Source organism: Zea mays, chromosome 7, assembly GCF_902167145.1.
Source record: "Zea mays cultivar B73 chromosome 7, Zm-B73-REFERENCE-NAM-5.0, whole genome shotgun sequence".
Classification (NCBI taxonomy): Eukaryota; Viridiplantae; Streptophyta; class Magnoliopsida; order Poales; family Poaceae; genus Zea; species Zea mays.
In genome coordinates, this window is record NC_050102.1 from 81518733 (window position 1) to 81544300 (window position 25568).

Genomic DNA, 25568 nt, shown 5'->3' on the forward strand with positions numbered 1-25568 from the left:
CAGGGGAATCCCTGCGAGAGTACATCCGGCGGTTTTCGAAGCAGCGCACCGAGCTGCCCAACATCACCGACTCGGATGTCATCGGGGCGTTCCTCGCCAGCACCACTTACCGCGACCTGGTGAGCAAACTGGGTCGCAAGACTCCCACTAAGGCGAGCGAGTTGATGGACATCGCCACCAAGTTCGCCTCTGGTCAGGAGGCGGTCGAGGCCATCTTCTAGAAGGACAAGCAGCCTCAGGGACGCCAGCAGGAAGACGTCCCCGAGGTGTCTGCTCAGCGTTGCACGAAGAATAAGGCCAAGAAGAAGGTGCAAGCGAAGCGCGATGCCGCTGATGCGGATCTCATCGCTGCTGTCGAGCACAGGAACCCTCGGAAGCCTCCCAGAGGGGCCAACCTGTTCGACAAGATGCTCAAGGAGTCGTGCCCCTATCACCAGGGTCCCGTCAAGCACACCCTTGAGGAATGCGTCATGCTTCGGCGCTACTTCCATAAAGCCGGGGCCCCGACGGAAGGTGGCAAAGGCCAAGACAACGACAAGAAGGAGGGCGACAAGGCAGAGGAGTTCCCCGAGGTCCACGGCTGTTTCATGATCTACGGTGGGCGAGTGGCGAACGCCTCGGCTCGGCACCGCGAGCAGGAGCGCCGGGAGGTCTGCTCGGTAAAGGTGGCGGCGCTAGTCTACCTAGACTGGTCCGACAAGCCCATCACCTTCGACCGAGGCGACCACCCCGACTGCGTGCTGAGCCCAGGAAACTACCCGCTCGTCGTCGACCCCGTCATCGGCAACACCAGGCTCACCAAGGTCCTCATGGACGGAGGCAGCAGCCTCAACATCATCTACGCCGAGACCCTTGGGCTCTTGGAGATCGATCCATCCACGATCTGGGCTGGTGCGGCGCCCTTTCACGGGATCATCCTCGGGAAGCGCGTCCTGCCCCTTGGACAACTCGATCTGCCCGTCTGCTTTGGAACTCCCTCCAACTTCCACAAGGAAACTCTCACGTTCGAGGTGGTCGGGTTCCGAGGAACCTACCACACGGTGCTAGGGAGAACGTGCTACGCCAAGTTCATGGCCGTCCCCAACTACACCTACCTCAAGCTCAAGATGCCAGGCCTCAACGGGGTCATCACTGTCGGATCCACGTACCGACACACGTGCGAATGTGACATGGAGTGCGTGGAGTACGCTGAGGCCCTCGCCAAGTCCGAGGCCCTCATCGCCGACCTGGAGTGCCTCTCCAAGGAGGTGCCTGATGCGAAGCGCCACGCCGGCAACTTCGAGCCAGCAGAGGCGGTTAAGTCCGTCCCTCTCGACCCCAGCAACGACGCCTGCAAGCAAGTCTGGATCGGCTCTGAGCTCGACCCTAAATAGGAAGCAGTGCTCGTCAACTTTCTCCGTGCAAACGCCGAAGTTTTTGCGTGGAGTCCCTCGGACATGCCGGGCATACCGAGGGATGTCGCCGAGCACTCGCTGGATATCCGAGCCGGTGCCCGACCCATGAAGCAGCCTCTGCGTCGTTTCGATGAAGAAAAGCGCAGGGCCATAGGCGAGGAGATCCACAAGCTGATGGCTGCAGGGTTCATCAAAGAGGTATTCCATCATGAATGGTTAGCCAACCCTGTGCTTGTGAAAAAGAAAGGTGGGAAATGGAGGATGTGCATAGACTACACTGGTCTAAACAAGGCATGTCCGAAGGTTCCCTACCCTCTGCCTCGCATCGATCAAATTGTGGATTCCACTGCTGGGTGCGAAACCCTGTCATTCCTCGACGCCTACTCAGGGTATCACCAAATCAAGATGAAAGAGTCCGACCAGCTCGCGACTTCTTTCATCACACCTTTTGGCATGTGCTGCTATACTACTATGCCATTTGGTTTGAGGAATGCAGGTGCGACATACCAAAGGTGCATGAACCACGTGTTCGGAGACCACATCGGCCGAACGGTCGAGGCTTACGTCGATGACATCATTGTCAAGACGAGGAAAGCCTCCGACCTCCTCTCTGACCTTGAAATGACATTCAAGTGTCTGAGAGCGAAGGGCGTGAAGCTCAATCCCGAGAAGTGTGTCTTCGGAGTCCCCCGAGGCATGCTCCTGGGGTTCATCGTCTCCGAGCGGGGCATCGAGGCCAATCCGGAGAAAATCGCGGCCATCACCAACATGGGGCCTATCAAAGATTTGAAAGGAGTACAAAGGGTCATGGGATGCCTTGCGGCTCTGAGCCGCTTCATCTTGTGCCTCGACGAAAAAGGCCTACCCTTGTACCGCCTCTTAAGGAAGACCGAGCGCTTCACTTGGACCCCCGAGGCCGAGGAAGCCCTCGGAAACTTAAAGGCGCTCCTTACAAACGCGCCCATCTTGGTGCCCCCCGCTGCGGGAGAAGCCCTCTTGATCTACGTAGCCGCAACCACTCAGGTGGTCAGCGCCACGATTGTAGTCGAGAGACGAGAAGAAGGGCATGCACTGCTCGTCCAGAGGCTGGTCTACTTCATCAGTGAAGTGTTATCCGAGACCAAGATCCGCTACCCGCAAATTCAGAAGCTACTGTACGCAGTAATTCTGACGCGGTGAAAGTTGCGACACTACTTCGAGTCTCATCCGGTGACTGTGGTGTCATCCTTCCCCCTGGGGGAGATCGTCCAGTGCCGAGAGGCCTCGGGTAGGATAGCAAAGTGGGCGGTGGAGCTCATGGGCAAAACAATCTCGTTCGCTCCTCGGAAGGCCATCAAGTCCCAAGTCTTGGCGGACTTCGTGGCTGAATGGGTCGACACCCAATTGCCAACAGCTCCGATCCAACCGGAACTCTGGACCATGTACTTCGATGGGTCGCTGATGAAAACAGGAGCAGGTGCTGGCCTGCTCTTCATCTCACCCCTTAAGAAACATCTCCGCTACGTGCTGCGCCTCCATTTCTCGACGTCAAACAACGTGCCGAGTACGAGGCTCTGGTTAATGGGTTGCGCATCGCCATCGAGCTAGGGGTTCGGTGCCTCAACGCTCGTGGCGACTCGCAGCTTGTCATTGACCAAGTCATGAAGAACTTCCACTGCCACGACCCAAAGATGGAGGCCTACTGCGATGAAGTCCGACGCCTGGAAGACAAGTTCTACGGGCTGGAGCTCAACCACATCGCTCGACGGTACAACAAGACTGCGGATGAGCTAGCTAAAATAGCCTCGGGGCAGACAATGGTTCCCCCAGATGTCTTCTCCAGAGACATACATCAACCCTCCGTCAAGACCGACGTCACGCCCGAGCCCGAGGAGGCCTCGGCCCCGCCCGAAGAGGCCTTGGCCCAGCCCGAGGTATCCTCGGCCGCCGAGGGTGAGGCACTGCTTGTCGAGGGAGAGTAGAATGGGGTCATGCCTAATCGAAACTGGCAGACCCCATACCTGCAATATCTCCACCGAGGAGAGCTACCCCTCGACAAGGTCGAAGCTCGGCGACTGGCGCGGCGCGCCAAGTCATTCGTCTTACTGGGTGATGAAAAGGAGCTCTACCACCGCAGCCCCTCGGGCATTCTCCAACGATGCATATCCATCGCCGAAGGACAGGAGCTATTGCAAGAGATACACTCGGGGGCTTGCGGTCACCATGCAGCACCTTGAGCCCTCGTTGGGAATGCCTTCCGACAAGGCTTCTACTGGCCGACCGCGGTGGCCGACGCCACTAGGATTGTACGCTCCTGCCAAGGGTGTCAATTCTATGCGAGACAGACGCACCTGCCCCGCTCAGGCCCTGCAGACAATACCCATCACCTGGTCGTTTGCTGTGTGGGGTCTGGACCTCGTTGGTCCCTTGTAGAAGGCACCCGGGGGCTTCTCGCACCTGCTGGTCGCCATCGACAAATTCTCCAAGTGGATCGAGGTCCGACCCCTAACCAGCATCAGGTCCGAGCAGGCGGTGGCGTTCTTCACCAACATCATCCATCGCTTTGGGGTCCCGAACTCCATCATCACCGACAATGGCACCCAGTTCACTGGGAAGAAGTTCCTGCACTTCTGCGAGGACCACCACATCCATGTGGACTGGGCTGCCGTGGCTCACCCCAAGACGAATGGGCAGGTGGAGCGTGCCAACGGTATGCTTCTGCAGGGACATAAACCGAGGATCTACAACGACCTCAACAAGTTCGGCAAGCGGTGGATGAAGGAACTACCCTCGGTGGTCTGGAGTTTGAGGACGACACCAAGCCGAGCCACAAGTTTCTCACCGTTCTTTCTAGTCTATGGGGCCGAGGCTATCTTGCCCACAGACTTAGAATACGGTTCCCCGAGGACAAAGGCGTACGACGACCAAAGCAACCAGACCAGCCGAGAAGACTCACTGGACCAGCTGGAAGAGGCTCGGGACGTGGCCTTACTACACTCGGCACGGTATCAGCAGTCTCTGCGACGCTACCACGCCCGAGGGGTTCGGCCCCGAGGCTTCCAGGTGGGAGACTTGGTACTTCGGCTGCGGCAAGATGCCCGAGGGCGCCACAAGCTTACTCCTCCCTGGGTAGGGCCGTTCATCATCGCCAAGATTTTGAAGCCCGGGACATACAAGCTGGCCAACGATCAAGGCGAGGTCTACAGCAACGCTTGGAACATCCAACATCTACGTCGCTTTTACCCTTAAGATGTTTCAAGTCGTTCATATACCTCGTTCTCTTTACATACACAAATAGAATCTAACCATCAAGGAAGGGTCAGCCTTGCCTCGGCGAAGCCCGACCCTCCCTCGGGGGCTAGAAGGGGGGAACCCCCTCTGCGTCAAAATTTTCCTCGGAAAAAGTCTTTCTGCCAGAACGTCTTTCGTGCTTTTCGACTGCTTCGATAGCGGGATCCTGAAAATGACGAAGAGTACACGTAAGCGGCAAGGCCGACCGAGCCGAGGGACTCCTACGCCTGTGGGATACGGATACCTCACTCATCACCTTCCGCAATAAGCAACTCATGCTCGGATAAGCGATTCTGCTAAGTCCTAACGCTCGAAAACTTTTCTGCCAGAATGATTTTCGTGCCTTCTCGACTATATCGATAACAGAATCCTGCGGACGAGTAAGAGTACACGTAAGCGGCAAGGCTGACCGAGCCGAGGGACTCCTACGCCTCTGGGATACGGATACCTCACTCATCACCTTCCGCGAAAAGTAACTCTCGCTCGCATAAGTGATTCTGCTATCGACGAACAAGTCCTGATACTCGAAACAAGAGGAAAGGAAACACAGCTTTATAACACGACAATAAGATGTTTGGGCCTCGGCGGCCGCAACCAGCATATGCATACTACAGACAAACTGTTCCTGCAGGTTCAGACATCGATAGAGGGAGCAGCAGCACCCTCGGTGTTGTTTCCACCTTCGGCGGAATCTGGCCCAACCTCAGATGGCGACTCGGGCAGAAGGATCTCCACCTCGAAGGAGGACGCCAGCACCGCGCTTGGGCCACCGCAGCCAGGGTCTCCTCCAGGGTCCTGATCCGAGCAGACACCTTGGCTGGTCGCTCCGTAGCCACAGCCAGCTGTCCCCCGAGGACCTCAGCCCGGCTCACGGCCTCGGCAGCGTGACTCCGGGGTTGGTCCCGCTCGCGGATGACCTGGCCAAGCTCTAGCCGCCACTGCTACACCTCCTCGGCCAGGGAAGCCACGTGCTCCCGGGCCGACGAAGCCTCTTCTCGAGCCGACTCCGCCTCTGTCCACGCCGACACCGCTGCCTCCGGCTCCAACTCATCGCAGAGCGGCCGAAGGTTCTAGAACTGAGCAAGAGAGGCCTTAAGTGGCAAGGCCGACCGAGCCGAGGGACTCCTACGCCTCCGGGATACGGATACCTCACTCGTCACCTTCCGCACAAGGCAACTCACACTTGGTTAAGCGGTTCAGCCAGCCGACAGGCGAGTCCTAGTGCTCGAAATGAGGAAGAAGCACGGCTTCACGCCCAAATACCCAGATGTTCAGGCCTCGACAGCCACAACGAACAAACACCGGTACTCAAGGTGCCATTACAAACGTAACTCTGGTTCCACTCCCGCGGGTATGAACTACCTCCACACCAGAGGGCCTGTGGAACAACAAACTCCAGGTGGCTCGCCGCCAACCACTGCACCAGCAGCGACAACGACCTCCGCTCCGGGCGGCTAAACAGCAGCAGCGATGACCTCAGGGCAGACGCTGTTGTGACAAGGCCCTCGCCCACGTCCCCACTCGAGGGGCGAGGACAAGCTATCAAAGCCAAAGAGCCGGAGGTCTGTCCGCGGGTGGCGCCAATGGTCTCGTCGGCGGATAAACCTCCTCTGGTGACCACCACCTCAGCACCGACGACAGTGGCCACCTGCACGCCGGCGCTACGCCAACGAATGGCGGCCACCCCAACCTGCACCGGCAGATCCCCACTCAAGTCCTCGCGGACGGGCAGGCACCGACCTCCGTGCGGAGGCGTCGTGCCGGAGTGAGGACAAGACTATCCAAGAACATGAACGCCGCCCTAGCGGCGTGCGACGTCTTGGACGGTTCCTCGGTGCGCACGGCGCAACAGCCGCGTGTACGGTGGGCGGACGGCCATGCCCGGATCAAGCGGCAAGAGGCAGCGTCGGGGGCCGCGACAGAGCCAGCTGAGCCAGCGAGCCAGGCACGCTGGAGCTGACGACGCTTGCGGTCGACCGACCCCGCGTTGTCGAAATTCGCCCCCTCCGCAAGACCGGTGAGCGCCCTCTCCCCTGAATGCCGAAGGATGAGGCGGCCTGCCGGCCCATGCAGGAGGTAGAACCCCGGCTCGCCCCGCCCTCCTCCCCAGCAAGGATGATGAAGATCCTTGAAGCTGAGGGCGGGGCAGAGGCCGCAGCCCGGCTTGCTTCTCCCCACCATCGAACTGGTGGTCACCATCCTGGGTGACCATTGGTGAGGGAATGCAGCCGGGCTGCCTGATGAAAATCCTTGAAGCCGAGCGATGGCTGAAGGGTGCCAACCCCCGCGAGGTCGTGCTCCTCCAACGACAGCAAGACGAAGGCAACGCGTGTGCTCCCCATCCAGGGGCTCGGAAGGAGGAAGGGCGCGATGCTTGAGGGGAGTGCGAAGGCATGGCTACCGCCCGGGGGATCGACCCCTTCTTAAAGGAGGCTCTCCCCACTCGCATCCTCAAGCGTCACGGGCAAAGTCTTCACCAACGTGCTCCAGGGTCCTCCCCCTACGACACGGGGGCTGGGTCCCACACGTCATGCAAGCTGACTCGAAACGGAAGAAGTCAAACCGCCGCACGCGGAGCGTGTAACTACCCCGCGGTTACAAGCACTTCTCCATCCTCGCCGAAACCGGCGGTCGAAAGGGTGGACCGCCATGCAGGTGGCGTGCAACCGCACCGCGGAGGCGCACTCCTTCGGCTTCATCGCATCCAGCATGGAGGCCCAGGCCCACACGTCATGTAACCGGTGCGCTGGTTACTACGTACAAGAAACTGCACCGCCACTTGCGCCAATGTCGCGCCTTCTCGATTGCGGAACCAGTGCCGCGACTCGAGGCAACCTTGCGCATGGCCCAACAGTGCCAATCGAGCACATCGATCACGGGTCAGTCAGCCGTGGCAGGAGGCGCGACGATTGATATGGCCAAAAGTGGACCGGCAGTAATGGCGGCAGCAGACGAGCGGAAGCAGCGGTCAAATCGCCTGCAGGCTCGCGTCCCCTCCTGAAGCAGCAGGGGAGCCCTCTCCCACGGCGTGAAGACGACGCGCCCGTGTTCCGTTCCTCGAACGGCACGCGCACGCGGCCGCCCCGCGAACCGCCTGTCCCGTCGCATTAACTCCTCGGCAGGGCAAGCGACGCCTTTGGCAGGCGAAGCGGGCGTCGTTTCACCTCCGCCATAATGACCGCGCCAAAAAAAGGTGCGCCACACCATTTAAATTCATATCATTTTCCTCCTCCCCTTTCTCTCTCTTGCTACAAGGACCGGGAAAGGGGATATTTCGAAAGGGATCCTTCTCCGCGAAGGAAGCGGGCCCCAAGCCCTCCTACTGATCAGGGGTTCGAAGGCTGGCTCCTCGGAAGGGTTCGACGGTCGCCCTAGAGCACACGGGCTTCAAGCTCATTACTGATCAGGGGTTCGAAGGCTGGCCCCTCGGAAGGGTTCGACGGTCGCCCCAGAGCACACGGGCTTCAAGCTCATTACTGATCAGGGGTTCGAAGGCTGGCCCCTCGAAAGGGTTCGACAGCCGCCCCAGAGCACTCAGGCTCCGCGCCCACTACTGATCACGGGTTCGAAGGATAGCCCCTCAGAAGGGTTTGACAGCCGCCTCAGAGCACACAGAGCGAGGGATGACTCTGGGTACGTCCGATACATGGCCGAGGCTCAGGCTACGCTCCCGAGGTACCCTAGGACATTTTCGAGACCAGCAGGAGCGATTTTGTAACGAAATCCCATCAGAGGGAGGCATCGAGCCCTCAAACCCTATCGAACGGGACCGGGTCCGGCAAATCACCTGCAGGTACTTTTGGAGCGCGCCTCTGGGCCACTAGCCGACCCTTATCGAACAGGGCACGGGCGTCCACTCGGATTACTCGTTAGCAACTCACTGGAGACACCATGTTCGGCGCCCTCCGAGGGCAACATGGCGCTTTCCCCCCCTTCCTCCTTGCGGAAAGGCGATGAAGGGGTGTATAATAAAAGTCGAGATAGTCCTTGATCGCCCTCTCACTCCGTGCAGAGGCTCGGGGGCTGCTCTCGCAAAACCCGGCTACGGCCAAACCGTTGACAGCGTCAACAAACCAGCCTAAAAACTCGGAACCTGACCATGCACCCGGGCTACGATCAGGTCGCATGAGGGAACAACCAGGCCGGCCAAGGCATCACGAAAGGCATTAAGACCTCAGAGGAGTCAAACCACTCCTCCGAGGCCTCGGGGGCTACACCCGGCGGGTGCGCTCGCGTGCACCCACCGGAACAAAGTGTAACCGAGAAAGGCCGGTCCCCTTGCAAAAAAGTGCGATAAAGCCTCCAAGCGAGTACCAACACTCCCTTTGAGGCTCGGGGGCTACTGTCGGGTACCATAATTAGGGGTACCCCCAACACTCCTAAACACGGCTGGTAACCACCATCAGCACAAGCTGCAGAGACTGATGGGCACGATTCAGGTCAAGGCTTCGTCCACTCAAGGGACGCGATCTCGCCCCGCCCGAGCCCAGCCTCGGGTGGGAACAGTAATCCCAGACGAATTCTCGCCTCGCCCTGAGGGCCTCTTCAAGCAACGGGCGCACCCTCGACTCGCCCGAAGCCCAGTTCGGGCAGGCTTCGTAGTGAAGCAACCTTGGCCAAATCGCCTCACCAACCGACCGTATCGCAGGCGCATTCAATGCGAGGATCGCCTGAAACCTTATCCTGACACACGTGCCTCAGTCGGCAAGGTCGAAGTGACCGCAGTCATTTCGCCCTTCCACTGACCGACCTGACAGGAAAACAGCGCCACCCGCCCCTCTCCGACTGCTGTGCCACCCGCCAAGGTGAGGCTGACAACATCTAAGTTTAGCCTCAGGCGCAACAGGAAGCTCCGCCTCGCCCGACCCCAGGGCTCGGCCTCAACCTCGGCCTCGAAAGGTGGTCTCTGCCTCGCCCGACCCCAGGGCTCGGCCTCAACCTCGGCCTCGGAAGGAGGAATCCGCCTCGCCCGACCCCAGGGCTCGGCCTCAACCTCAGCCTTGGAAGGTGGTCTCCGCCTCGCCCGACCCAGGGCTCGGCCTCTACCTCGACCTCGGGAGGAATCGCGTCCTCGCCCGACCCTGGCCTCGGCTTCAGGAGGAGTCTCCGCCTCGCCCGACCTTGGGCTCGGACTGACCGCGCCGCGGAGGATGCATCATTACCCTACCCCTAGCTAGCTCAGGCTACGGGGGAACAAGACCGGCGTCCCATCCAGGCTCGCCCCGGTAGCAAGTAATGATGGCTCCCCGCGTACGTCCATGACGACGGTGGTTCTCAGCCCCCTACGGAAGCAAGGAGACGTCAACAAGGTCCCAGCAGCCCCGACAGCTGTGCTTCTACAGGGCTCAAGCGCTCCTCCGACGGCCACGATAACGCGTACACAGGGCTCTAGCAACTCTCCGACAGCCACGTTGACATATACACAACGCTCAGGCACCTCTCTGCCGGACACGTTAGCGCATAGCTACACCCCCATTGTACACCTGGACCCTCTCCTTGCATTTATAAAAGGAAGGTCCAGGGCCTTCATGCGAGGGAGTCGCGCGGGAGGACGAGCTGACGAACAGGCTCACTCTCTCTCCCTCGCGAACGCTTGTAACCCCTACTGCAAGCGCATCCCCCTGGCGCAGGACAACACGAGCCGTGTTTTCCCCCTTGTGTTCCGTCTCGTGCCAACCTATATAGGCTGGGACACGCAGCGACAATTTTACTCGTCGGTCCAGGGACCCTCTGGGGTCGAAACGCTGACAGGTGATATAAGAAAATTAAACAATTTCTTAAGTAGTAAAATCTTATCAAGTGCTTGATGCATTCATGCCGAGGCTTAAATTTTGTTTGATGTATCCAATTTTTGGATTTATGTTGGTGTGAAAATCTTATTTTAACAAATATATAATGAGTTGCTAATTTTTTTAATATGCATTTTTGATATATTAATAATGTCGTTTGTAAGTAGTGTCAAAAAAAATTATTTGATCTATCTCTTCGTGTGAAACCCATTTTATTTAATAAATGAAAATTTACCCCAAATGATTATTTGGCAAATAGATATTTTATTTTGTATTTATTTTAATTTATTGGATATATAAAAAAATTATAAAGAAAGGAAAGAACTAAAAAAACATCCCATCTGAGCGGCCAAGCAAGTGCTCAGCTGCTTATCCGCTCCCCCTCATCACTCTCGGGCCCACTCGTCATTCTCTATTACTCTTTCTGTTCACTTACACGTGGACCCCAGCTGTAAGTACTATCCTCTTCATGCTACTCGTTTGTTCTTCCCTGGATGGAGTATTGGACGCAGCATATGCCGAAGCCGCCATCGTCTGAATCTACGCCGAGCGCCCATTCAGCCGAGCGTGCCGCCCGTCCCCTCCCCGCCATTAACTGCCATAGACGGCCTCTCCCCTTCATCTCCCCACTTGAATCCGGCCATTTCTTCTCCCCTTGCTGGTGTGCGCGTATGGTGCTTAAGCGCCATCAATGGTGATTCAACTCCTCCCTGCTCGTGCTCCATTCAATCCATTAATGACGACTGTTTCTTCTCCATTACTCCCATCACAGCGTCCGTTACTCCTCCCTGCTCGTGCTCCATTTAAACGGCCGTTTCTACCACTGTAGTGACGCCAATAATGACTGACGCTACTGCTCCTCGACAGGCGCCTCCTCATCTCCCTGCGCTCTCTGCTTGGCCTATAAATCTGACGCGGTGTCCCTTGCTCAGCCTTTCAAGCTCTGTTTGCCTCTCTTTGACCGTTGATGCTCATCTTGGTTCGTTCCGCGCCAGCTGCCAGTCGAACAGCCACGTCCGGTACCATGTCGGATGCGCCCCCAACAAGTTCTCTACTCGCACAACCTCCTTGCTGCTCGTCGCCGCCGATGTCAAAGACTGCCTCGGTGTCCATTCTCCACGTCGAAGCTTCGTCGCTAGTATCACTATTTCCCTTATGGCCTCGACGTTGTTCTTGTGCTGCAGCTGCTTGTGGTGCTGGTGCTGCGCCGCTCGCTATGCCGCTTCACCACCGTGTTCCATGCTACCGAGATCTCCTTCACCGTGTCCCGCGACACCGAGAGTCCCTGTCCGAAGCTCCATGCGCTGCGCCAGTCTCCCTCGCCAGCGCCATCAAACCCGCCATCGTTGCCGTACCTTGTCGCCAGTTACTGCTTGCCTGCTACGCCGTCGTGTGTCGTAGCCGGAGTCGTCGCCATCGTCGTTCTGGGCACCTCTTCGGTGCTCCCTTCTCGCTGCGGCGATCTGTTTCTATCCACGATCCGAAGATAGAAGAAAGGTCCGATTTATTTTCACGTCTTCAGTTAAACATATTTTAGCTCTACGATATTTTTCAGTTTGTAAAAAATGATTAATTAGAGTTCAAACAATTGGGTTCTGATGTTGCTAGTTTCATAAGTAGGGCTTGCAACAAATTACATGTTTTCGTAATTTTAATTATGTGGGATATAATTAATCTGTGTATAGTTTTCTAAATAAGAAATTAAAAAGAATTATAGCCTTAATGTTTTTGTAACAAAAATAGATAGTTGTTTATGATGATATATGTACACAAAAATATAAATTTACTAGCTACCCCTCATAGTCTACCTTTATTTATGTGTAGATATGTATCCATGTTACAATTTATTATAAAATGTACATTTGGAACCCAAATAAATTAGAAATAGTTTTGTTAGTTTCATAATTGTGTGCTAATCGTATCAAAATATTATATTTGTGGTAGTTTCCATGTTTTCATTATGTAATTTAATAATGCTTAATATAGTTATTATTTTAGTTTTTCTAACGCTTAAAAGAAAAGGTAGACCATATGCTTTCCATAATAATATAAGACACTTATTTATTTAATTATCTTCTATCATGAAACTTAATTTAGTTATATAATTACATTATATGCTTTTCAATATAAGATATGCCATTGTGTATTTTCTAAAAATGTTAAAATAGATTAATTAGTAGTTACATTATTTTGAATGCAGATTTGTTAATAAAATGATTTGCCATGTGTTTTCTTAATAAAAGCAAAGATAATTATTTGTTTGAATTATCTTTCCACCTAAAATCTATGACATGCTTTTCATAAAAAACTGCTAAATAAATGTCTAATAACAAGTTTTCCTGAAGATGATTATTGGTTTAAGTATCTTTTCACATAGACAGATACATTGGATTCTCATTAATAAATGTTTTAGAATATATTTATTAATGTTTCATAAATTAATGTTTAATGTGTTTCATAACTTATTGACCATAGATATTAACTTATATCTTTTCTAAAAGGTTAAAAAGGTTTAATATTGTTATAACGTATTTTCTCATCTTATAAACCCTTAATCTTAGACATATCACATATGACGTTTTATAAAAGAATAATTTGGTGAACCTAATATTTGTATGTTTTAATTAAGATATTTTTAAGCTCATGTCTTGTTTTATAAAGTATAGATCACATATTTTTGAAAAGAATACCTTTTTATTATAACCCGTGTGTGTAATGTTTTTGAAAAACGAACGCTCTTTTCGTTAGGCTTTCTTTTAGCTTTACGTATAGTGAATGTTGTATGTTATTGAGTGGTGTTTGTTCTTCTTGTTTATTTGTGTGATATTCAGTGGTTGATCTAGTAGTTAAGAATCAAGATCTATTCAGATCCGTGGAAGAACCTCAAGTTTTCTATAAGCAAGGCAAGTGGACTTCTCCCTCTGCATACTCTGTTTGATCCCAAACAATACATTTAATAAAGTTTATTCTTTTGGATATATATGCATAATTTGACGGGTTACCTATTTAGATAACCTTTCCAACCTTATTCCTTGTTCAAACCTAGGAATTATACTTTACCTTCGTAGTTATGCTATTGCTACAACTTAACTTTATGCAGTCACTCCCGCTTATGATATTAATGTTCCAAAATGGTAAGTTTACGTATGGTGAATTGTTGTTTACCTTCGTAGCTATGCTATTGCATATTAATTGGAACATGGAGTGACCACCCGGGAAAACAGTGCAACCACGAGTGCTATCATGACTCTGGCTTTGGTAATTAGCTTTATATGCTTAGTGCCTGGCAACCTTACCTGAAATATGGGCCAGAGGGGGAGCGGTAGGTGTTGGCAGCCCACGTTAACATGGGGACGTATTCTTGGCTAAGGTACCTCACCCAGGGGGCCACCACCATCGTCTTTAGAAACCTTAGCGGGTTGCTTCGTATTAAGTGTATTTTGTGAAAGCCTCATAGTGGATCCCTAGCCACTCACCTCGAAAGTGTTTACGGGTTTTGGCCGACCCAGGCTAGAGGGGACACACGACTTGTGGGTAAAGTTGTACCACCTCTGCAGAGTGTAAAACTGATATATCAGCCGTGCTCACGGTTATGAGCAGCCTGGACTCCTCACATGATAATTGAACTTGAAGATGAAAATAAATCGAGATCCGATGATCTACCAATGGTTTGCTTAAGTGGTTTCACTTAAGTGTTTTTGATATACTCTTATACCTTTGTTTAATGGGAATACTTGGGATTCACATTTATTAGTAAGACAAGTGTTGTTAATAAAATGTTGACCAACTAAAATGCTTACTGCTCAACCTTAGCCTCACCTTGTTTAACTTGCATTAGTTTTTCCCCTACTTGCTGAGCCCTGACCATAAGTGAGCTCACCCTTGCTTAATTTTGATCAGAAGTTGCAGATGAAGTTATGATGCTGGACTCCATGGATGCTAGTCTAGTGATACCCCCGGTCATCTTCCTGTGGATGGATGTCCTTGTTTCGCTGTACTTTGATGAATAAAGGTTAAGACATTATGTCTATTCAAAGTGTAATATGTTAATATAATCGTTTTTTACGCTTTTATGCATTGTTCTTTTGATATATTACACTTGTGACGTCAACATATGTGTGGAAATAGATCATGGCACACATATGCTATGCACCCGGCTCTGCCCCTTGGAAACGGGTGTGACAGAAGTGGTATCAGAGCAATGTGACCGTAGGTCGCTAGATTAGTTAGAAATGAAAAGCCTAGTCAGTCATTCAAAACTTGACTTAATTGTCTCCATAAAAACTTACTTTATACAAAAACTCGTCTCTTTTATCTTCAACCCTTCTTGTCTGATTCTTCGTCTATCATAAGGTTCTAATGAGAAGCATTGCAAGATGATCAAGCTAGGATTGCGGAACTTGAAGCGAAGTTTGCCAGAAGAAACCCTCTCGAAGCTATCGACGATGCCCTATTCTCTATCTTATCCCCACTCCGCAAAAAGTTTTGTTATGGATCCCCTGGATCTATTATTTGACTTCTTGGCTAAGGTGATAGGATTGTTCTTTAGCATTAAGATTTTCGACTAGTTCGGTAAGGGCGATATTATATCATAGTGGTTTTCTAATCTCTAATATTGCTATATAACCCTTGACTTCTTATACTTTTGTTTTCTTGCCATTGTATTGTCATCCTTGGACAATATCTACCTTGATATATTAAACTTTTGCCTCTCTACTTTTCTCCTTGATAATGCTTTATCCCTATTGAATTCTTATACTTTTGCTTTCGTGCCATTGTATTGCCACCCTTGCGCAATATCTACCTTGATATATTAAAACTTTGCCTCACTACTCCTTGATAATGATTACCTATTTTGTCTCCTTGATAAAGCTTTCTCCCTAACTCACTTCATTGCCTTGGTTGTATCATTTATCCTCACTTTAATTGTTAATGGTTATCTTATTTCGCTTTTGGCCACCGACAAATATGTCTTGTCTAACTCCTTGATAATTCTTACCCAACTCCTTGATGTTATAATATCTTTCTTATTCCAAACCTTGTTTCACCTTTTGTTTTGGTTGAATGAGTAGAATTGGATTGTGTTGTGCTCGTATGCTTGAGTTCATTGTCCTTTGTGTTCATGTTTGATTTGCTTCTTTGAAATGATTGTTGGTGTATTGTGTGACTTTTGTCCACAATGGCATCAGTTAGCTAGGTAAAACCTTAGATAGATGGGTTTTCTCTGCTCTCTATAATCTGTCTTTGCTCAACCCTTTAGTCCCTTCCATTCTTCCATACCCATACAGATGTCAGACCTTGGAATGTCAACTACAAGTGATGTCACTAAGTGCAAAGAATGTGGTGTGTTGGCAAGTCAAAACGACACTATAAATAAAATAGCTGATGAACAGACATTCAAAACCCAAAAGGATGCACAACCAAACCAACAAACAAGTGACCTTGGAACATGTTGTTGTTGTGAGTACTATGGAATTCCTTGTCGCCAAGTCAATGCAAACGAAAGTGAAACTACAAAACAGAAGAATCAGATTTTATTTTCTGGCATAAACAGACAGATGTCCCCCCAAGAACATCTAATAGCAGATTCTCTCATACCTAATGCACTGTCAGTTGATGAATTCCAAAGTATTTCAAAAAAAAGGAAACATCACAAGGATGCCCAGCCCCAAAAAGAAGCAAATGAGTGTTACATTGATGGATGAACTATCACCTACACACAGTTTCAGCCTCGTCGTCGCATCAGTTCCAAGAAACAAAAATGGAAACATGGAAAAAGTCAAGAAATAACTTCAAGAAAGTCTTGCTATCAATGTGGACGTGAAGGTCATTACTTTCGTAACTGTCCTGAGAAGCGTTCACTACCGGACACCCCGAGATAAAGCTATCTCAGTCTCCAGACATGGGATATGAACCAAAATGCACAGAAACTTCTATCAACATCGTGAAGAACAACAAAAGGAATAGAAAAATGTTTGGATATACGAGTAGTCCACCTCAACCACAAGCAAAAGCCCCGAAACACATGGATACCCAAACAGAAGAATCAAGCCAGACTCAGCTATATGAGATACAGACACCCAATCATCCCTCATCACCTGTTGGTCAAGCAAAGTTGACTCGCAAAGAACTCAAAGCAAGAGGTGCTTGCTACTACTGCAAAAATGAAGAACATATTATTCACGAATGCCCCAAGAAGCGTCTAGACCAACTAAAGAAGAAGACGGTGAAGCAAGACCCAAACAATAATCCAGAAGACCAACCAGTTATAAGAACGATGATGAAGATCGCTTGATTTGTAGTCATTGCGGAGCAAAGAAGACAGGAAGCTCCTTGATATTAGAAGAGTTCAATGAGAACTAAGAACCTACAAATAACCATGTATCTCCTTTACTTTCGTGCTAGCCTTCCTTAATCTCGAGGACGAGATTCTTTTAAGAGGGGTAGATTTTGTAACACCCTAAATCCATCACCTAAAGACAAACCAGTTAATTTATTAGTTTTTAATAGAAAATAAGAATAATTTTTGTTTCTAAAATAATGAAATGGTGATATAAGAAAATTAAACAATTTCTTAAGTAGTAAAATCTTATCAAGTGCTTGATGCATTCATGCCGAGGCTTAAATTTTGTTTGATGTATCCAATTTTTGGATTTATGTTGGTGTGAAAATCTTATTTTAAAAAATATATAATGAGTTGCTAATTTTTTTAATATGCATTTTTGATATATTAATAATGTCGTTTGTAAGTAGTGTCAAAAAAATTTTATTTGATCTATCTCTTCGTGTGAAACCCATTTTATTTAATAAATAAAAATTTACCCCAAATGATTATTTGGCAAATAGATATTTTATTTTGTATTTATTTTAATTTATTGGATATATATATAAATTATAAAGAAAAGAAATAACTAAAAAACATCCCATCTGAGCGGCCAAGCAAGTGCTCAGCTGCTTATCCGCTCCCCTCATCACTCTCGGGCCCACTCGTCATTCTCTATTACTCTTTCTGTTCACTTACACATGGACCCCAGCTGTAAGTACTATCCTCTTCATGCTACTCGTTTGTTCTTCCCTAGATGGAGTATTGGACGCAGCATATACCGAAGCCGCCATCGTCTGATTCTACGCCGAGCGCCCCTTCAGCCGAGCGTGCCGCCCGTCCCCTCCCCGCCATTAACTGCCATAGACGGCCTCTCCCCTTCATCTCCCCACTTGAATCTAGCCATTTCTTCTCCCCTTGCTGGTGTGCGCGTACGGTGCTTAAGCGCCATCAATGGTGATTCAATTCCTCCATCAAATTCAATGGACGCATCAATTTGGCGTACGTAATTGCCTCTTTCCCTGGCTATAAAACGCCACACTCGCTCTTGTCCGTTACTCCTCCCTGCTCGTGCTCCATTCAATCCATTAATGACGATTGTTTCTTCTCCATTACTCCCATCACGGCGTCTGTTACTCCTCCCTGCTCGTGCTCCATTCAAACAGACGTTTCTACCACTGTAGTGACGCCAATGATGACTGCGTTACTGCTCGTCGACAAGAGCCTCCTCATCTCCCTGCGCTCTCTGCTTGGCCTATAAATCCGACGCGGTGTCCCTTGCTGCCTTTCAAGTTCTGGTTGCCTCTCCCTGACCGCTGCTGCTCATCTTGGTTCGTTCCGCGCCAGCTGCCAGTCGAACAGCCACGTCCGGTACCATGTCGGATGCGCCCCCAACAAGTTCTCTACTCGCACAGCCTCCTTGCTGCTCGCCGCCGCCGATGTCAAAGACTGCCTCGGTGTCCATTCTCCACGTCGAAGCTTCGTCGCTAGTATCACTATTTCCCTGATGGTCTCGACGTTGTTCTTGTGCTGCAGCTGCTTGTGGTGCTGGTGCTACGCCGCTCGCTATGCCGCTTCACCACCGTGTTCCATGCTGCCGAGATCTCCTTCACCGTGTCCCACGACACCGAGAGTCCCTGTCCGAAGCTCCCTGCGCTGCGCCAGTCTCCCTCGCCAGTGCCATCAAACCCGCCATCGTTGCCGTACCTTGTCGCCAGTTACTGCTCGCTTGCTACGCCGTCGTGTGTCGTAGCCGGAGTCGTCGCCATCGTCGTTCCGGGCACCTCTTCGGTGCTCCCTTCTCGCCGCGAAAGGTCCGATTTATTTTCACGTCTTTAGTTAAACATATTTTAGCTCTACGATATTTTTCAGTTTGTAAAAAAATGGTTAATTAGAGTTCAAACAATTGAGTTCTGGTGTTGCTAGTTTCGTAAGTAGCGCTTGCAACAAATTACATGTTTTCGTAATTTTAATTATGTGGGATATAATTAATCTGCGTATAGTTTTCTAAATAAGAAATTAAAAAGAATTATAGCCTTAATGTTTTTGTAACAAAAAAAGATAGTTGTTTATGATGATATATGTACACAAAATATAAATTTATCAGTTACCCCTCATAGTCTACCTTTATTTATGTGTAGATGTGGATCCATGTTACAATTTATAATAAAATGTAAATTTGGAACCCAAATAAATTAGAAATAGTTTTGTTAGTTTCATAATTATGTGCTAATCGTATCAAAATATTATATTTGTGCTAGTTTCCATGTTTTCATTATGTAATTTAATAATGCTTAATATAGTTATTATTTTAGTTTTTCTAACGCTTAAAAGAAAAGGTAGACCATATGCTTTCCATAATAATTAAAAAGAATTATAGCCTTAATGTTTTTTAACAAAAAAAGATAGTTGTTTATGATGATATATGTACACAAAAATATAAATTTACCAGTTACCCCTCATAGTCTACCTTAATTAATGTGTAGATGTGGATCCATGTTACAATTTATTATAAAATGTACATTTGGAACCCAAATAAATTAGAAATAGTTTTGTTAGTTTCATAATTATGTGCTAATCGTATCAAAATATTATATTTGTGGTAGTTTCCATGTTTTCATTATGTAATTTAATAATGCTTAATATAGTTATTATTTTAGTTTTTCTAACGCTTAAAAGAAAAGGTAGACCATATGCTTTCCATAATAATATAAGACACTTATTTATTTAATTATCTTCTATCATGAAACTTAATTTAGTTATATAATTACATTATATGCTTTTCAATATAAGATATGCCATAGTGTATTTTCTAAAAATGTTAAAATATATTAATTAGTAGTTACATTATTTTGAATGCAGATTTGTTAATAAAATGATTTGCCATGTGTTTTCTTAATAAAAGCAAAGATAATTATTTGTTTGAATTATCTTTCCACCTAAAATCTATGTCATGCTTTTCATAAAAAAACTGCTAAATAAATGTCTAATAACAAGGTTTAATATTGTTAGAACGTATTTTCTCATCTTATAAACCCTTAATCTTAGACATATCACATATGACGTTTTATAAAAGAATAATTTGGTGAACCTAATATTTGTATGTTTTAATTAAGATATTTTTAAGCTCATGTCTTGTTTTATAAAGTATCACTACGGGAATCAATCGCTTTGCCGAGTGCCTGAAGCACTCGGCGAAGCCTTAAAAACACTCGGCAAAGGCTTTGCCGAGTGTTACACTCGGCAAAGAAGGCTCGGCAAACAGTGCATCGGCAAAGCCTTCTTTGCCGAGTGTTTTTTCTCGGGCACTCGGCAAACCTCTTTGCCGAGTGCCAGAGAGCACTCGGTAAAGAAAAGCGGCCGTTACGGCGCCGGGTGACGGAGACGGTGGCTTTGCCGAGTGTCCCTAGTGACACTCGGCAAAGAAGTTATCTTTGCCGAGTGTCTTCCAGGCAGCACTCGGCAAAGAATCCATCTTTGCCGAGTGCCAATTGGGACACTCGGCAAAGAACCCGCCAGGGAGGGTCCCCATGTCAGGCTCTTTGCTGAGTGTTCTGTGCGGCACTCGGCAAAGCCGACCTATTTGCCGAGTGCCATCGACATAACACTCGGCAAAGAACCTAAGCCGGTGCCCAGGTCTGTGCTCTTTGCCGAGTGTTATGACCCTGACACTCGGCAAAGCGCCTCTTTGCCGAGTGTTACACTCGGCAAAGTGACCAGTATATACCTTTTTTATTTGTTTTTTGTATTCCATCCACACAAACAGAATATATCACATATATATCACATATATACATCACAGATATCATCACAGACATAAATAGCCAACACAAACATAAAACCGTCACCACAAACATAAATATCCATCACAAACATAAGTGTTCAACACAAGTATTAAACACAAACATAAGTCTTAAACGTCGCAAGCTCTCACATAAGTATCAAACACAGACATAAGTATTATACATAAGTTCTGAAGTCTAAAACAATGAAAACACAACACTCATGGAGGTGGGCGGTTTGACCGGGGCTGCGTTGGGCTGAACCCTTCCGGAGGGTTGTTGGATGCCGCCTAGATTGACCCTGCACAGAGAAGAGATTGCATGTGTTATACCAGATGCATTACAAACATCTAACTACAATTTTGATACTCACAGGAGTGTGGAAGATAGCAGGGTCAACTGGAGGGAACAATGGAGGTGGCGGAGCGATGCCCTGTGCGGCGCCAAGGCTCTGCATGTACTGGAACATCTCCGCCATCCTCTGATGATCTGCCCGGCGCTCCGCCTCCCGCTCTACCATCATCCTCGCCTCCATCTCGTGACGTTCCCTCCTCTCTTCTTCTAGTTGGGTCTGTAATATTACAAGCCAACGTTATAGTAACTCAAAGAGTAGGTATATAACTCAAGGAAGGACGAGTTACAGAAGCACTAATCTCGAGTTGCTGTATGCGATGCTGTGAGCTGTCGTGCCGAGGTCGTATGGCTGGACTCGAGCCCGTGCTCCTTGCTCTCACCTGAGACAGAGTGGGAGTGGAGGACGAGTCGATTGCCCCGTCGGCAATCCAGTATCGCCCATGTCTCTTGCCTCCTCCGACCCTCATGAGCACATCGGGGTCGATCGGCTCGGTGCTCGGATCATAGTCTGGGCCATGGACCTCCTGCGCCATGGCGGTGTAGTCATGGAGGCAGCTGTAGACGGCGGGGTTGGTGTAGGCCTCGGGCCCGTCATCCGGGTTGTAGGTGACGTCGGACATCGTCTTACCCTTATGGGCCATAGCATAGGCCGAGAAGGTGGAGCAAGGCCTGCCACCATGTGACGCCGACTGCAACGAAAACCAACGAGATAGTTAGAAATAATATCTAACTTAGTGCTATATATCTAAATAAAAAAGGTGGCGTACCCATGCTTCGGCATATTGGCCCAGGCTCCGGCTGCCTTGGTGGTGGGAGGGGCCTTGCATCATCAAACGCCGTTCCCGGCTAGCTGTGTGCACCTCGTCCCACTCAGCCGAACACCACCTATCCACCATCTGCTCCCAGCACAGAGGATGTGCGGCGCACCAATGTGGAATCATCTACAAAGTAAACACGTAAAGTGCATATCAGAAGATAAAATAAAATTCATGCATGGAGTACTGGTACCAAACATGCATGACTTTACCTGCAGGTACTGCTCCCTGGTCAACGACATGGTTTGGGCTTGAGGTTTGGTCACCTTCTCCCCAAGGACGGAGCGTGGTAGGTGATGATGGCCTGGATGCGAGCCTCATAGTGCATGTCCACGACGAGCTTCTTACAGCTCGTGGTGGCCACCACATCCGCCCTAGCCTCGTATCCAACATCGCATCTGAAGAAATCCTGCATACAAAAACGATGTATCCATACATTATTTCAAGAATTTGCAACGAATGCGCCATATTTTACATTATACTAAGACTTACCCACAACTCTTGCTTCACCCGCTCCGCCTTGTTATTGAATTCCCTGCCGTCCCGGTCTATTGCATCGGGGGCGACGACGTAGTGGTCGAAGGTGAAGGCTGGGCCCATCACTCCGGCGTACTCCACAAGTCCAGGGAAGTGTTCCCTGCACAGCAGGCCGAGGATGTTATTGGGGGGCGACGATGACCCCCAGCATAATCCAAAACCGTCCAAAACCTGTCCAAGTGATAAATAAAAAGTATTAGTTTATATTATGATTTCGAACACATAATATGAACAAGAATGAAGAACATAAAGTTACATACCTCTCCCCTTCCGGCTGAATCAGTGGCCGTCTGTCCCGAAGTATGGGACGCGGCGGGAGACTCGCGGGGCCTCGTAGGTAGATGCTCCTCGAACTAGAGCCGCCTGAACCTGAGGCGTCCTGCTGCTGGTCGTCGTTGTCCTGCTGTTGGTCGTCGTCGTCCTGAGGCGCCGCCTGCTGCTGCGCTGCCTGCTCTGCCTCGTCCTGCTGCGCTGCCTGCTCTGCATCGTCCGCCGTCCTACTCCTCCTCCCCCTCCTCCTCCTCAGGAAACCGCCCACCATATTTGTCCAACAACCTGCAATTAAGAGTAAACAAATAAGCACATATAAAAAGATGTATTTAAAAATAGGTGCGAAATAAAAAGTCATATAGCATTACATCGATTAAAAATAATCTTCATATGTGTCGGGGTTAGCCGGATCATAACTCTCATCAACACTATCAAGCATTTCAATCTCAACACCATCGGAAGACGCAACCTCGTCATTAATGTCATTGCCTTCAAGGATTACTAAGTCATTATCGTTTTGCACCTCATCATCCTCCTCATCAACAACCATTTCAATATCTACGTCCATTCCGATAGCTTCAGTTAAGTCTATCTCAAATCGCCCTTCTAGCCCATCTTCTTGGAAGAACTCTCCATCATATGTGTCCGAGTCTAAGTTGTAATCTTCATCGTTAGGAACAGGTAACCTCCCATGCGGCGATACCTTATACACAACATCCCAACCCTTAAGATGTTCTTTCGTTTGACACGCATATGGGAGATAATACACTTGTGTGGCCTGTTGGGCCACGATATAGACATCGTCTCCTGCTAAGGTGGAATCTTGTCGAATTTCGACTATCCCAAGATTAGAATGTGTCCGTCTCGTCACTTGAGGGTCAAACCAATGACATTTGAATATCACTGGAGTAAGAGGTTTGGAACCATAAAAATTGAGCTCATATATTTCTTCGATTCGTCCAAAATAATCGACATTGTCAAGGCCCAGCGTAAAGACTCCAGAACACGTTGTTTTCCGATTGGGCCGACTTTTGTCGTAGTGTGTTGTGCGAAAATGGTATCCATTGACATCATACCCAGAATATTTCTTGACCCTATAAGCAAAGTCGTTGGCTACTTGTCTCAACTCGGCACTCATAGACGGATCTCTTTGGCCCTGGAAGTATTCGCAAGTTAAAAGACGCTAAATTGAGTTCAAAGACGTATCTCTTTTACAAACTAAGCACGTACCTTACGTTTGAACCAGGAAATGAAATCGGGCAACCCATTTCTCGCACCCTTTCTAAGAAGAGCGTCATATTCCTGTGGAGTGGGGTCCCTTGATCGACGCCAGAATTCATGAAGAAATTGTTCCATGTATGGCGTCACCTCTTCAAGGTTGGTCAATACGTATAGCATGATATGCCGCCACTCTTCATGTGTCAGGGTCTTGGTGGTCGAGCCACTTGCGCTTCCGAGTTGGCCTCGAAATATGCTAAGGTTCGATTCATTGTCGCCATCATTGTAACGAGGGGGTGGATTATGCACGCTCGGCAGTTTGTCACCATAATAAGTTGTTGTGAAGTTTGAGACCTCTAGAATGTATGCCTCTGCAATGGAAGCCTCGATTTTGCATTTATTTCTACATTTCTTTTGAATAGTCTTTAGACATCTCTCGATTGGATAGCACCAACGTCCCTGCACGGGGCCCCCCATTCGTGCCTCATAGGGGAGATGAAGAATCAAATGCTGCATTGGATTGAAGCCGGGTGGAAATATCTTCTCAAGCTTACACAGTAACACGGGGGGCCAATCTTTCCAAGTCTGCAACCACGGTCCGAGATAACTCTTTTGCACAAAGCTGACGAAAGAAATAGCTCAACTCTGAAAGAGCTAGCCAGACATGCTCAGGGACATAGCCTCGAACCATCGCAGGAAGAATCCGTTCAATCCATATGTGGAAGTCATGACTCTTCATCCCTAAGACTCGCATAGTAGATAAGTTCACCCCCCTACTCAGGTTAGCTGCATACCCATCAGAGAACATCAACATCTTGATCCACTGAAGTACTTCCTTCCTCTGGGCCCTGCTTAGGACGAAATCGGCCTTAGGCCTTCTCCACGTCTTTCCGCCACTTGGCGGCTTCATCTCTAGTTTTGGTCTATCACATAACGCTGCCAGATCCACTCTTGCCTTCACATTATCCTTTGACTTATCAGGAATGTCCATAATTGTTGCCCACAGTGCCTTGACAACATTCTTTTCAGTGTGCATCACGTCAATGTTGTGTGGAAGGAGCAGGTCGTCATAATAGGGGAGCCGAGTCAAGCCAGACTTATGTGTCCACAGATGCTGCTCACCATATCCCACAAAACCACCTTCTGTATTGGCCACGAGCCCATCTATCTGTTGACGAATTTCGGCACCAGTCATCGTTGCAGGTGGGCGGTCTGTCACTATGACACCTTTCGTAAAGTTCTTGATGTCTAGGCAGAATGGATGGTCAGCAGGAAGAAATTGTCGATGTTTATCGAAGGACGAATATTTGCCACCCTTTTTCAACCAAATGAACCTAAGAGCTTCCTTGCAAACTGGGCATGGGAACTTACCGTGAACACACCAGGCACAGAATAGCCCATACGCCGGTAAGTCATGCATGGAATACTGGTACCAAACATGCATTCTGAAGTTTGTCTTCGTAGCTCGGTCATACGTCCATACCCCTTCCTCCCAGGCACGTACCAATTCATCGATCAAAGGCTCCATGTACACGCCCATTTTGTTCCTCGGGTGTCCAGGAATTATCAACGACACAAATATATTCTGCCTTTGAAAGCACACACCAGGGGGGAGATTGATTGGGATAACAAACACGGGCCAACATGTGTACGGGGCATCGCTCATTCCATAGGGATTGAACCCATCTGTGGCCAATGCAACACGTACATTACGAGCCTCTTCGGCTTTCTCACGGTGAATGTCATCAAAGTGTTTCCATGCTTCACCATCTGATGCGTGCACCATCTTGTCAGGATTGTGTCGTTTTCCTTTTTTG

The 25568-nt window shown here is 49.1% G+C and overlaps 1 protein-coding gene and 1 non-coding gene across 2 annotated transcripts; both read left to right on the forward strand.

The window, feature by feature from the left end:
- Positions 1–7313: 7313 nt before the first annotated feature.
- LOC103633952 (uncharacterized) lies at positions 7314–12052 on the forward strand. The gene is made up of 3 exons (XM_008655606.1): positions 7314–7398; positions 11283–11542; positions 11638–12052. Exons 1-3 carry the CDS (start codon positions 7314–7316, stop codon positions 11941–11943), a joined length of 651 nt encoding a protein of 216 aa, XP_008653828.1. The 3' UTR covers positions 11944–12052.
- Positions 12053–17904: 5852 nt separating this feature from the next.
- Positions 17905–21221, forward strand: LOC103632507 (uncharacterized). The gene is made up of 2 exons (XR_002263640.3): positions 17905–18589; positions 20933–21221. It is a non-coding gene; the product is annotated as an uncharacterized protein (transcript).
- The last annotated feature ends 4347 nt before the right edge of the window (positions 21222–25568 follow it).

Coding starts and splice junctions, on each gene's coding strand:
- LOC103633952 (XM_008655606.1), top strand. CDS start 7,314: ATGCAGGTGGCGTGCAACCGCACCGCGGAGGCGCACTCCTTCGGCTTC. Junction 7,399..11,282: donor GGCCCAGGCCCACACGTCAT/GTAACCGGTGCG, acceptor CTACCACTGTAG/TGACGCCAATAATGACTGAC. Junction 11,543..11,637: donor TGCTGCTCGTCGCCGCCGAT/GTCAAAGACTGC, acceptor CTTGTGCTGCAG/CTGCTTGTGGTGCTGGTGCT.